Genomic DNA, 13572 nt, shown 5'->3' with positions numbered 1-13572 from the left:
GCGCCCTATACTAACTATTACAATTAACCTCGGCAAGTTTTGATGGAAAGAAGAAACCGGGTAAGACCGCGGAGGAAAACTCCTTTAACAAGTGGGGAGAGTACTTGCAAACTCTACGCAGAAGGGTTTGTTCCCAGGTTTTTCTCCTGGTGCCACAGTCCGGGATCAAACCCGGGACCCTCTTGCTGCGAGACGAAAGTGCTAACCACTTCACCACCCCACCAAAAACATGTAACGGGTGTTTCTCAAAAGTCTGCCTTAAATCAAATGGTTTGTTCTCTGGGTCCGACTAAGTTAAAAATGGCAATGAACGAGAAGCGAGGGGTCTGTCATTCACTAAATCCCGTACGCTATCCGCGAAATAATAAATGAATTAAAAAATCAAAAGTCCGGCGAAATCACGGGAAAAATCTCAAAATCCGACGAAATTCATCGGATTTCATCAAATTTTGAAATCAAACAAAATCCTACGACATCAAATGAAATCCGAAGAAATCAAATTGGATAAGTGCAAATAGGAAACATTTTCCCAAGTAGCAGCCATGATCTCTCAGAATCGTACACCTAATTTTGTTTTGTGGTGCAAATGTTCTCCAATGGGCGGAGTCGTAAGGTAAATACGACATCCAAATCCGTCAGAAACTCATTAAAATGTTGATTAGAAGAAGCGTGTCGACCAAGCAATAGACTCATTGCACGCTCCTCTGTAAACAACACTTGCATGTTTAGTAACAGTGTAAACACAAATATTTCCCAATTTTAACTATAACCATGGACTAACACATAGGCCTGCTGATGAACATCTTTCCCAAGAATGAGACTTGCATTTAACTGTCTAAATGACAGCGAAGATTTCTACATCCGAAATTGAGCCATTTTCTCAGGTTTCCATGGAAAATTTTCGTGTGAAGTATTTAGCATTTTAAACTCGATTTAGTCAGGTAAAATCAATACTATCTACTTCAACTTAATATTCATAATATATTACTTAAACATTTTTAATATGAAAATTATATTTCCAGTAAACTTACGCAATTAAGCCTTTTAGTAGCGCTCGGTCTGTCTTGCAATTGCATTATATGCTTCAAAAATGCTAGGCACATCTTGCACAAATTGTATCAATGTCCTTTAATAGAACGATATGGAAATTTTTAACGTCGCCATGAGTTTAATATCTCTTCGACTTGATAGTGTTTAAGTGCGTGTTGTATCGATTCACAGTGTTGTCATAGACTAAGCACTAATATAAGTTAAGCATAACGAGAAAGCATTTCCAGGACTTCCACGAGTATTACTTTGTTGTTTCAGAAAAATATTTATATAGCTAAATAAGTCTCAGAACAAAGGATAATAAGGTAACTTGAAGTTTTACAATATAAATTATTTTGGGAAAATAAGGTTATGGTAAACACCAATATCGGGGAAAACGTGCGACAAAACCCTTTCATTTCTTTAACATAAGATATACCTTTTCATATTTACAATTACTCTATTAAATGAAAGTCATTAGAGGAAAGGATTTTACGAGGACAAAGCAATCAGAATACTGATGATTTATGATAATTAAAGCTTCATATAACACACTTCAGCCACGTTTACATTAGACATTTTGATTTATATGGAATAATATTTGTACGAAAACTTCATTACATCTCAAATTAACACGGGTCTCTACATTCGAATAATATATTTTGAAGGGATAAGGCAAGAACTCCATAGGAGTCCCGACAAAAATATTTCTATAAAATATTAAGACCGTATTTGAATTTTCAGATCGTTGCAAGACCCTTTTAGTTATTTAGCTTCTTAGCTTGCATCACTCTGAAATTCAGTTGGTGTTCATAGCGTTGTTACATAAACGCAAGATGTCTGAAGGAAATCATTCACGAGAATTTAAGTTTGGAACAGCACATGTAAAGGCTCTTTCAGACGATCCAACTTTTTGACTCAGCTTGATGGGTCAAAAAGTTGTATCAACTTGCCCAACTTTTGAAGGGAAAAGTGAAATAAATCCTTCCTATTCACACGACTAAACTTTTACCGCCAAATGGAACTTTTGAAGCGAAACCTACCTTGGCACTTACGAAATAACCTGCGAAAAAGGCTTTTTTTTGTAATTCATTTTGATGAGCTGGAGAAATGAACTTAAAAAGTTGTGGCAGCAAAAATTGGATCTCTGATCGAATTTTTCCTAGCCAACCTTTTTGGTGACTCAACTCATCCAGCGTCTATTCACACGATCCAACTAGTTGATTCAACTCGAGTTGACCCATCACGCTGAGTCAAAAAGTTGGATCGTCTGAAAGAGCCTTAAGTAAGAAAAGTACCCTATACGAGATTAAAGAAATCTTCACTAATGTAAATAATCCTTAAAATGTTCATGACTTAAATACATACAGAAATCCGACGATTTTGGACAATATATAGCAAATGGACTTATTACTCTCTGGTATCCGTTCACGAATTTTCTGCCTGCTTATATTCTTAACAATATTCGAAACGTATCGTAAGTAATCAAATAGTGAAATTATATTGTTTGGTGTATAGCTGATGAAATCAAAAACTATTTACGAATTCAAAATTTTCTGCTTTTCTTTTTCCATTAGATTAAAATATATACCACTTTTAAACATCTCGGAAACCCTTCTGAAGGTTCACGGTTATCAAAATAATGAGATTGGTCACATGTTTGCCACCGCAGTAAAGGAAAAGGTTAGTTCATTAAATTTTTATAATATTTTTGATCATTAATTCACCCACATTGTAATAAAACACCTCTGGTGAACTGACTGAACTCATGATGATTAAGGTTACAATGTATGATCATTCATACCATTGATTCAACCGCATCCCCTCAAAAACCTTATACCTTTAAACAAGATCTCATTCTTGAACTAGATCTTGCTTTAAATAATTTTCAACGAAGGCGAATTTGAGACCTGTCTTTTTTCTTTCTTACATAAATTACGTCACAGTATATTTTAGCAATGGTTATATAATTATGATTGCCTTTGAAATTTAGTTGCATTTCATTTCGGCTATTTGCTTGAGGTAGTTCCAATACTAGACAATATGGAAAATAAACCTGCTATGGTTTATGACCCAAAAATTTGCCACCAACTTAATTCGGGTAACATTCACTATTACAACACAAGAGACAGTCTCTTATTGAAAGTATAGTTTCTAAAAGAAGGAATTAGCCAAAAAAAGAGAAAGGATTTTAAGTGTTTGCCTTTAAAAAAGTCATTTTGCTGGGTATTGGAACAATATTAATCGTTAAGACTTATCAAAAACGACGAAAGAGTACTGAAAAGTTATCTTTATCATTGCACATCCCGGTTTTCTAGCTCTTCCTTTTTACGTTTGCAATTGATGTTTACAGGTTCTTGATATGGGTGTCGTAACTTATTCATTAGTACCCAGTGACCATTTTCTTTATCACGTTTCTCCAACCATTTTAATGGGTGATTCTCGCATTGCAACGTGCTTCGACACAGTGAATAAACACGACACACGTTTATCCGTAGATGGTTTAGATACACCCACGTGGTGCCTGATCGCTACGGCATTGCTAATCATGTCTATGGTATCATCATTGGCTACATCCTTATCATTAGCAAAAGGTTACAGAATTCAAACAGTTCGTGAAGAGTTGACTTTTTAATTAAAGAGTCAGCTATTTTTACGTTTCTCAAACAAATTTATTTCACATTTAATGCATGCACTTGTTTTAGGATGGATACCTGCTTTGACGATTAACTTCAATCAGTATGTTTGGCAATATTTATCGGATTTCCTAGAAAACAGTTTCGAGAACATAAATTCGAAGTCACCGAGGATCATTTTGTGCGGATGGTTACTCGGGTGTTCGGTGTTGACCAAATGCTTTTCTGGTGCCTTGAAATCAGAATTGCTATTAACCAAAACAAAATACATAAATACCATTGACGATCTTTGTGAGCAGAATGACATTACTTTAATGATACCGGAAAACAATCCTATTCACGTGTCGATGGAGGTAGCACCCTCTATTTTCATGCTGATCGTAATACTTTCAGTGGAGCTAGGGGTGTGCGCTTTCAAACTCACAGGACCGAGTTTTGGGGATGTATACTAGAGCCCTTACGCCAAAAAATAAGCGGAGGTGAAGGGTCGAGCATTATGTTCATTTTCATGAAACTGGATTTGAAAGGACTGCGATTCAAACATTTAGTAGGATTTGTAATTGGTTATTAGTATATTAAATATGATCGTTTTGGGGATACTCGGTTGCTCATTATAAAATACGTTTGGTTATGTATTAAGGGTCTGTTATGAGGGAACGTAGTACAGTAGTTATATTTTCAAACTCACTATAAGGTAATATTCGAGATGGTCCACTAAGTTCTTTTAAAGAAGGGGTTACTCAAATAATTATATTTACCACTCACTTATTTCAAACAATACTTAAAAACCAAACCGTTTATTACTAAAACTGTATATTTTTACATGCTTTAGAAAAAGTTGTTCATAAATGTGTTGAAACCAATTAGAGCTATTCAAACGACATATATCGCAATTCACTTGCTTTAAAACGACTTCATCTTTAAAAAATATATACCTGGAACTATTTCACATTCTCAGGCTATGAAAATATATAGATTTAAGCGGGAAACGAATTACCCCTTTAGTCTCTCAATTAATAGAATACGCATTGGTATATTTACATATACAGGGTATATGTATGCAAGCGCTGTGACGAGTAAGAAAGTCACCCGCCCCTTTCCCTCCCACTAGCAGGTATTACGAACCGATTTTCATCTTTCAACCATCAAAACTCAAAAGTATAAAATTATTTTTCAACCATTCAGAGAAACTCGTCATTTAGCACCAAACTCCAGATAAAGATTGATCAAAGTGGGTTCATCTACAATTACACTATTACGCTTTACATACTTAAAGAAGCTTTTCTCCGTGGCACCACTGCGCTTTTTCAAGATAAGAAATACATTCTGACAGATTTATTATATCACGCTCAAACCAATTTGGTGAAATCAAGAAGAAAAATTTACATTGGAAAAGAGTCTTACGAGCCAAGATATTATCATTATTTTATAAACAAACACGTTCCTCGTGACATACTTGAAAACATCAACTATTTGTAAGTACTGTACTTGATGTTACCAAAATGTATAGAAGCGGTTTTGGAATTGTCTGTGAGTGGGTCTGTCACCATGCTCGCATTTGGCAAATCGGAGCTAACATGTTCGCAGAAAGTAATATTTGGCTTGTACTCTCATCATTAGTTTTAAGGAGCACGCCGCGAACGGCTAGGGCATGAACGCTGGATCTCTAAAGGGACCGGAAAACGCCCGCCTTCCACTGTAAAAACTGAGTCCTCTCTAGCATAGCGTCGGGGGAAGGGATGGGGGTTGTGAATTTGGGAACACTCAAGGCCATTCAGTCTTTTGTGATTCTGAATAAACCTATTGAAAAGAAATTTAAACGACCTTGGCCGTACCCGTTTTTTTTATTTATTTTTTTACAAAGCAAACGTGCTATAGAGAAAAATCTATTCCGTTTACCAGTCCCTTTAGAGATCCAGCGTTCATGGCTAGGGTTACGAGAAACGTTTACCCTCCCAATGTTAGGGCTTCCACCAAAGATTCACGCAATTGTGGGTTTTCTTATCATATCACCTTTTATACCCTAAATTACCAAAAACTCTTAAAGTGTCGTACCCTTGAATTCTAACGTCAACAATAGACATGCTTAAAATGATTTTAGGCATAACATTTGTTAAAACGATTTAACTAGAATTAAGGTAAATTAATGACGATTAAAATAATTAATATCAACTATATTTATTTAAAAATTTAAGTAAAACGTCTTAATTGATAGGAGCAGTCGGCACCTACAGGGTAGGATTGCCAATGTATGTTGTACTCCTTCAATCTTTGTCGCCCAAAACCTGGACTAACAGGAGAAATACTTGTAAAATATGTATTCCTTTTTATATGCAAACGTGTTGATTGATTTCAAATAGTTACAGTTATGCTATGTCTATCAAGGGATGTCCACACTAACCATTACTATTTGTTTAGATGCAAAATGATGAATTTATTTTTTTTAATCAGAACACTTATGTTTTCGGAGACTAGTCAAGGAACTCCAAAAGAAATTGAGGACGCCTTTAAATTTCGGGAATTGCTTTTGACGGACTTAAATCAACTGGAAGAGACCATTCCGTTGTCCCTTGGGTTTCTCAGTCCCGTTTTCACCATATACTTTTACGGAATTTCAATCGCCATTGTGGTCGCCATTTGTGAGGTTTTATCCATTTTGAAGAAGTTGAATTTAATTCATTAAAAATGGATTACGCACCAAAGTCAATTTAGATTAATGATTCGCAGTAGTTGTTTAGCTCATTAGTTTTCCCTGAAATTCAAATTGAATGACCAGTTTTTCCACTGTTATTATTAGGCAAACCATATAATTCAATATATAAAAAACAAAAAAAAACTTCATAAATCGCTTATATATAAGTAAGAGTTTACTATCATGTCCAGTAGGAGACATTAAAAACATCTTAATAATGGAGTAGTTCCCAAAACCGCACTTTTCATTAAAAACATGATAACATCCATATATCTCAATGAAATTTAATCTATGAAATATCAATGTACATATACTATACGCTTTTTCATTTAAATCTGAAATAAATCACCACGATAAATATTGAAATTAAAATTTAAATTCGTGGACGACACACGAGAAGACACACAAAAGAATACAAAAACTGCTTGAAAGTTACACTTTTACTCAAAATATATATAAAATCACATTGAAAATATATAATTCACATTTGTACATTTGTTGAAACGAAGACCTTTTAAAAGACTTCGAATGCGTACGATAATTCCTATAGTTATCGATAAACTGTATGTTTTAAATTTTCATTATTTTATATGCACTTCAGATAATAAAAAGTTTCACTCTTCGCATATTATTTTTATTTTTTGCGGATATATATTGCTCTGATATTGAAAAGGTTTGTTTCTTGTCGCAAAAAAAGGGAAGTGTAAACCAAATATTGTCAGTTAAAAATAATAATGTGGAAGGCTTTTATGACACGAGAAGTCTTTTGGCATCTTAATCCGACGTTTAACATTACTATTTTCTCTCCGGTTTACAAGACTAGGCACGAATCGTAACGCAGGCAGAGTTCCTTGAAAAAATGGATTACGAACTGATTTGATTTGTTGAACTGAAAATATATTTTTTTCAAAGCCAAGAAATCAAATCTTAGTAGCGATGCTTATGTTTTTTTTCAGGGTCCTTTAAAATTTAAGGTAATTTTAGACCACAATTTAAGTTTTGTTGTATAAATTCAAAAGCTTCCCATAATAGATGTGGAATATGTTTAAGAACAAACTGAAGAGGTTATCATTTTCATTTGCGGAACATAATGCAAGAGTTCTTAAACCATTTCTTCGTAAAGCCATGATGAAAGAAAGCCCAGCAAGCTCACGAAACGATCGTATTATGGGGTTTTCTGTCGGAAGTTTGGTAACGTCCGAAACGACACGTTAGCTACCAGGCGTTCTTAGATTTCAGCAACAGCTGTATCCGAGCACGCTAATGCCAACTAACAGACGCAAAGTGAGAGACGGTCAGTCAAACTCAACCGGCGTATTCTTTAATTACTATCGTGAGGTTTGCGAAGTTTGAGATTTTAGGAACGAATTATGCAGTGGGGCTTATACAGTTACTGTCTAGTCTTTTTCGAGATGCCCTTTTAAGAAGTACAAAGGCGTAGCGTGGAGTAGCGGTATGTATGAAGTTGTGTGTATGTTCCTTAAAGGGATACTCAGTAATAGATATTTTCTATCTTAATTGAAAGAGCTTATAAAAAATTAGTTCATCAATTGTAAACGTGATTCTATCTACAATATTAAGGAAGATGTGAACAAATAAGTTTGGGTAATGGCGTGTAATGGACACTACTCGCAAGACACTGAGAGTACCCATTTTCTCATATGATGAAAAATTGAGGTTAAGCAATGTTTAACTTCTGAGTATCTCTATATTTCAAGGGATGCTAAAAAGATTACAGATTTCGTCATTTTGTTTGGTAAAGTCTTCAATTCCCGTAGGAATACCGTATAAGTGGAAAACTGTGTGCTAGAGATGACCGCGTTGCGATTTCGACACGTTTCCCAAGACTATACCTTCCTCAGGGAAAGCTATTTAGCTAAGTCAATTCCTGCAGATTTCTATATGAGATTTTGTGCTGAACTCACGAACTGGAACCCTCGGTCAAACTGATAGACAATAAATGCTTTATCTCATTTCGTTTGAAGTTTTCTTATTTCGCTTTTATTTCCAAAATAATATTTTTTGGAAAGAAACAATCTAGAGGATCTCTGTACCCGTTGGTTTCTTATCGTTCGGACCATGTTCAGCCACGTCCTATAATACAATGTGGGTATTATTTTGTACTTCGACGCCGAAGAAGAAGAAGTAGAATTAGTGCTTACGGTTTTCGGATATTGTACCATGGCAAGTAAGAAGAAATGGTTAGGGATCAATACGGTAATAGTAATCGTGGTGATGTGTAAAGCATTGAAGAATTCAAATTGGCTCTAACCTTTTTTATCTCTGACCTACGGCCGGAACTACACAGCGCTTCACAGTTTTCGTGGCTTAAGTATTTGCAGAAGTAGGATGAGACTAGAAGTAAAGAGCTCTATCATTGGCAATAGATCCTGGTACTAGTGAACAAATTTGAGGATTTTATGCTGCTTCCGTCGCGCCTACACTGGAAAGAGAAAAATTGGTCGAGTTCCAAAAAATATCCTATCCCCTTCCTCTCTTCCCAAAGCCACGGAACACGGACGCGGGTGCTTGAATCTAGTTCGTCCGTCTACCACCGCGAGCGTCTCACGTTTTAGAGGGAAAACTCAGAAACCGTTACCAGAGGGCCACTCGTTGGTGTGTTATAAACAATAATCACTTTCGCCAAGTGAAGAATTCGGTTAGCTCGATACTTCTAGTCCCTTATCTGACTTCTGGTATTTGTTAAGGGAAAGGTTAATGGAGCAATTGAAGTAAGGTTAGATTTTCATCAGAAATTAATTACCTCAAGTGTGGTTACATTTCATTAGAGATAATATTAATTTAAATAAATTATAATATGTCGAATTTGTAGTGTTGAGAACTTTGTGGTTTGCATTATGGGGCATCTTGTTTTGTTTTCCTTCTATCGAAAATAATTCTAAGAAATGCGATAAATCTATCCGAATTCTTACCCGGAGGATTTCGTTTTTACTTTAAAATAAAAATAAAAGAGAAAAATTATTTCCTTCTACATTTATAAAGAATTCATTAAATACATTATTAATATAAAGGATGGGCTGAGCAATATAACAAATAATAACATATCGTTTGAAAAACTACAAATAATTTAATTTTCCTTGTACCCATGGAAAATTATGTGACCAAACACGTTATGTATATACAAAAAAATTCAATTTCATTCGAATATTCGTATATCGAATAATAAAATTTAAAGAGCAGAGAAGGAAGTGACAGTATACATCTACCGAATTTCTTTCTGCCATATGTAACCGTTACCCGCGATTTTCTCGCGTATAAGTAGTAATTAATTAAAACGAAATGTTATAAGAAACGGGTAGATTTTATAGTAATTTAGTATTTATAACAAATAATATTATTTCGAAGTAGAAACTTGATTTATCAAATAAAACACAAGAGTGTTGCTTTTAATTAGATAAATATGATTTAAAATCGGCTCAGTAGTTCCTGAGATTACCCCTACGTACAAACAAACAAACACAAAAACCAAGAAACAAACATACAAAACAAACCTCCATCAAAAACTTGCAGAGGTTAACGGTAATAGTTAGTATAGGGCGCTGTCGGTTAGCTGTGGCATAGGGGCTAGCCACCACCCCTCTATGCATTGTAAAGGCGTTAGATAAGTGGCAATAAGTCGCAAGATGACTTGGTCCAATTAGCTAGCTGAACTTAAACAATACATACAAAACAAATATACAATCGAATAAACCAAATTTAACTCTTTATATATAAATCACTTCAATTCAATAATAATATTATAATATAATTATAAATATTAATTTAATCAGTTGTACTGTAGATCTTAATTAATGAAATAATTTTTAGAATAAGTTCAGTGGTTTCTGATATTGGCCCTACATAAAAACATACTAACAAAATCATATACTACCTATTTATAATATCAAGATCTCATTCACGTAAAGAGAGAACGTTCGAGTTTACCTTCATCTTCGCTACCATCAAGTACTACCTAGTCCCCTCCCTAAAAAAAATCCCGCCATTTTATCGATACACTAACACCGCCTGGTGGACTATCCATTCATTATTTATCGAAATTGTCGTTCTCGATCTCGATGTGAGGGAGACTGACTCCAGAATTAGTAGAAATGTTTATTAAAGCAACAGTTGATAGTGCTGGTTATGTCGATATAAATATAGACCGAATAGTAAATAGTAAAATAGACAATAGTTATTCGATTATTATAAGAAGAAAGGCCACTATTATTTTCCTTAAGTGTCAGAACAACCAAGGCTAAAGGCTCGTTTACACAAGCGCGAGGTTCTCTAGCTGAAGCGGAAAGTAGGTTCTGAAGTATGATGTCGTATCTCGCGCAAAAAATTGGTTTCGGCGAAAGCTTGTTCTCTACGCGAGGCCTATCGTTCACATAGGCACTTCTAGTTAGCGCGCTTTTGGGTACTCGATCTTGCGAGAAGCCGAGAAGGTAAACATGCAAAATGGCGGCGGGACTTGTAACGACGTTATCATTTAATATAATATTAATTGCTTGTCATTTTCATTTCCCTGGCAATGGCTTCTCATTTTAAGTTTTGCAAGTCCCAGTCTCGATAATTAATGTTGGACTTGTCCCAAATCTCCGAGTAATGGCGAATTATATTTATTAAATGTTCCTTTCTTTCCGTGTCGTTTTTCTATTGTTGACTTTTAAAATATTTTCATGTTCTTTTTTTCTTTCAAAGACATCGTTCTTTCTATTCTGTCAAATTTTACTCTCAAAATCAAGCGTGAATGGCTAGCAGACAAAGACAAAATAACCACCGACTAAACAAATGCTTGTCATTGGATAGCAAAAGTCACATGACATTCCGATTAAGCTGAACTCGTGCGAGAAAATCTACCTTGGCAGATCGCGAGCTTATTCGGAAAATCAGCTTAATCTCTAGGCAAAAGCTCGTTCAAGTGATATTCTAGCGGGCATGTGAACGGTCACGCGAGAAACAGAAACGCGGGTCCGCTTCATCTCTCATCTTTAAGCTTACATTCTCGCGCTTGTGTAAACGAGCCTTAAAGGCCCGTTTACAGAAGCGCGAGAATCACAAAAAGTTGGAGCTGAAAGCGCAAGGCCGAAGCTTTCTCGGAATTCAACTTCTCGCGCGGCCGTTTACAAGCTTGCGATAATAACCAAAACATGCGCTTTTGCGGAGAGATGAAACCGAGTTTCAGAATAAGCTTTCGATTTGCCCTGGCAGATTTTCTCGCAAGAAACGGACTCTCGCGATATATCACATGATTTCGCCAGCCAATGGGGTGACGAGTTTTGAGGAGGGGATGTCTGTGTCCAGTCTCCACGAGGAGCGGGGTTTATTTCATGTGTGCCTAGGTCGTGGCTGCTAGCGGTAGTAATTTTTTGAATTTTAATCACTGTGGTTTAATCTAAAATGTCACTAAAAGAAAAAAAGGAACAGGACAAGGTCTTGAAAGCCTCAATTAGGCAAAAAGATATTGAAAAAAAAAGAAGCTTTAATCAGCTTAGTTATGAACTACCCAGAAATATGGGATAAATCCAACGAAGGTTATCGTGATAGAATTCTGCAAGGTGTCAAATGGAAGGAAATTGCAGATATTATGAAAATGTCAAGTAAGTAATAATACATTTGTGTATGTAGAATGTTTTGAAATGTGAAATATAAAGCCAACAATATAATTCGCAGTAAAAGATGTAAAAAATATGTGGAAGTATCTCAAACATCAGTTCCGCACAAATTTCCATGCCGTGAGCCACAAAAAATCAGGCCAAGAGTATGTTGAAGAATCGGACATAAATTTAGTGAAATGGCCCTTCTTCAGGCAACTCATGTTTTTAAAAGATGTGGTAACACGACGAGAGTATGTTTCTTTAGTATGTTCTGTTTCATTGAGTTAAATAAGGTTATTGCAACATTAGCACAGTTTCGAACATTGAAGAACACCCACCAAATGATGAAGAGCAAGATGGGGAAGCTGCAAATCAAGTAAATACGGGTTTTTTTCAGTCATTGTACAATTTATTAAAATGTAAGGCAGATATTTAGTGAAATTGGCTGCGAAGTTCGTATAGTTGAAGAGGAAGATATCAGAGAGAATTATGAAGTGGAAAACAATAAAACGTCACAACCTTCAACATCTCGCAACACCCCACCTGTCCATGAGCCCCATGAAGGACGGGAAACTTCAATAAATGCTACTAACAATATCACCAATGAGCACAATTCAGCTCAAAATAATACAAATCCATCGATGACTAGGGCTTCTACAGTGAAACCTAAAACCAAGAGGAAGCGTATACCAGATGAGGGTGATGATGCCCTTAAAAGCATAAATGAAGACATATCCAAAGTGGACCAGTAAGTATACAGGGGTGCATAGCTATTTGAGACCAATAAGCTCTATATTCCGGTGGTGTTATCTAGCCCCACAGAGACTGAAGTGGCAATTCTGGGGTACACCACTAGATTATAGCAAGCAGCTATTGGCCTCAAGTAGGTTGTAGTTGATAAGCTGCAGGGTATGCTAACCGCTATATTCTTGAATGACTTGAAATATCATATTTAAACACGTTTCACCTTGCAGGCTTTTAGCAGCCTCAATTGCACATGATTGCCAAACCAATGTTGAAGGCAGACCACAACGGTTTTGCAAATATTTAGCTGATGTACTATGCGAAGTGCACAAAGATTTGCAAATGCACTGCGAGACAGAACTCATGGGAGTTGTTCGTAATTACGTAGAGAAATCAAAAGAACTTGTGCGTGAACCTCCGCGTAGTTAAATAGTTGAAGGCCTAGACAATGGTTTCCATGAGGTGAAAAAGTTAGTTTTGTATCGGACCCACAAATAAATATATATATTTAAATAATTTCGTTTATTGAACGTATTAAAACGTGGCTCATTTAGAGCCGATTACATTATATAGTTACTCCAGGCATATCCCACTGCCAGGGTACTGCCCCAGATTCATCCCAAAAATAGTCCGCGTACATAGTGCGACAATGCTTTGCTTTTTCCGTTGAAGTCCTGGCCCGAGCACCTTGAAGGTTGTGAAGGCCATTATCAGGCTCGTCGTTCCATGTACCGTAGTGATAGTTCCCCAAACTGTCGGTAAAATCGGAATATCCGGGTGGGCAATATACTTTTTGCGATGCATTCAAATGTTTTTCTTTGGAAATCTAAAAGTTGTGCAAAACAACAGTCGCTTTTATAACACGGTCAACATT

At 35.9% G+C, this 13572-nt stretch overlaps 1 protein-coding gene across 1 annotated transcript; it reads left to right on the top strand.

Annotated features, from left to right (window-relative positions):
- Positions 1-11486: 11486 nt before the first annotated feature.
- LOC149623023 (uncharacterized) lies at positions 11487-13183 on the top strand. The gene is made up of 5 exons (XM_089853500.1): positions 11487-11957; positions 12031-12205; positions 12264-12330; positions 12383-12702; positions 12929-13183. Exons 1-5 carry the CDS (start codon positions 11855-11857, stop codon positions 13125-13127), a joined length of 864 nt encoding a protein of 287 aa, XP_089709626.1. The 5' UTR covers positions 11487-11854; the 3' UTR covers positions 13128-13183.
- Positions 13184-13572: the final 389 nt, after the last annotated feature.

The sequence above is a fragment of the Phalangium opilio genome, unplaced genomic scaffold, assembly GCF_054372755.1.
Source record: "Phalangium opilio isolate 3A_F unplaced genomic scaffold, DU_Popi_V2 ptg000118l_1, whole genome shotgun sequence".
In the NCBI taxonomy this organism is placed as follows: Eukaryota; Metazoa; Arthropoda; class Arachnida; order Opiliones; family Phalangiidae; genus Phalangium; species Phalangium opilio.
Note: the sequence above shows the minus strand (reverse complement) of the source record. Positions and strands in the feature narration are given on the sequence as shown.

What these genes read in the sequence shown, in the direction of transcription:
- LOC149623023 (XM_089853500.1), top strand. Translation starts at nt 11,855, where the DNA reads ATGAACTACCCAGAAATATGGGATAAATCCAACGAAGGTTATCGTGAT. An exon ending in AGATATTATGAAAATGTCAA is followed by an intron (nt 11,958 to 12,030) that starts GTAAGTAATAAT and finishes TATAATTCGCAG; the next exon opens with TAAAAGATGTAAAAAATATG. An exon ending in GACATATCCAAAGTGGACCA is followed by an intron (nt 12,703 to 12,928) that starts GTAAGTATACAG and finishes TTCACCTTGCAG; the next exon opens with GCTTTTAGCAGCCTCAATTG.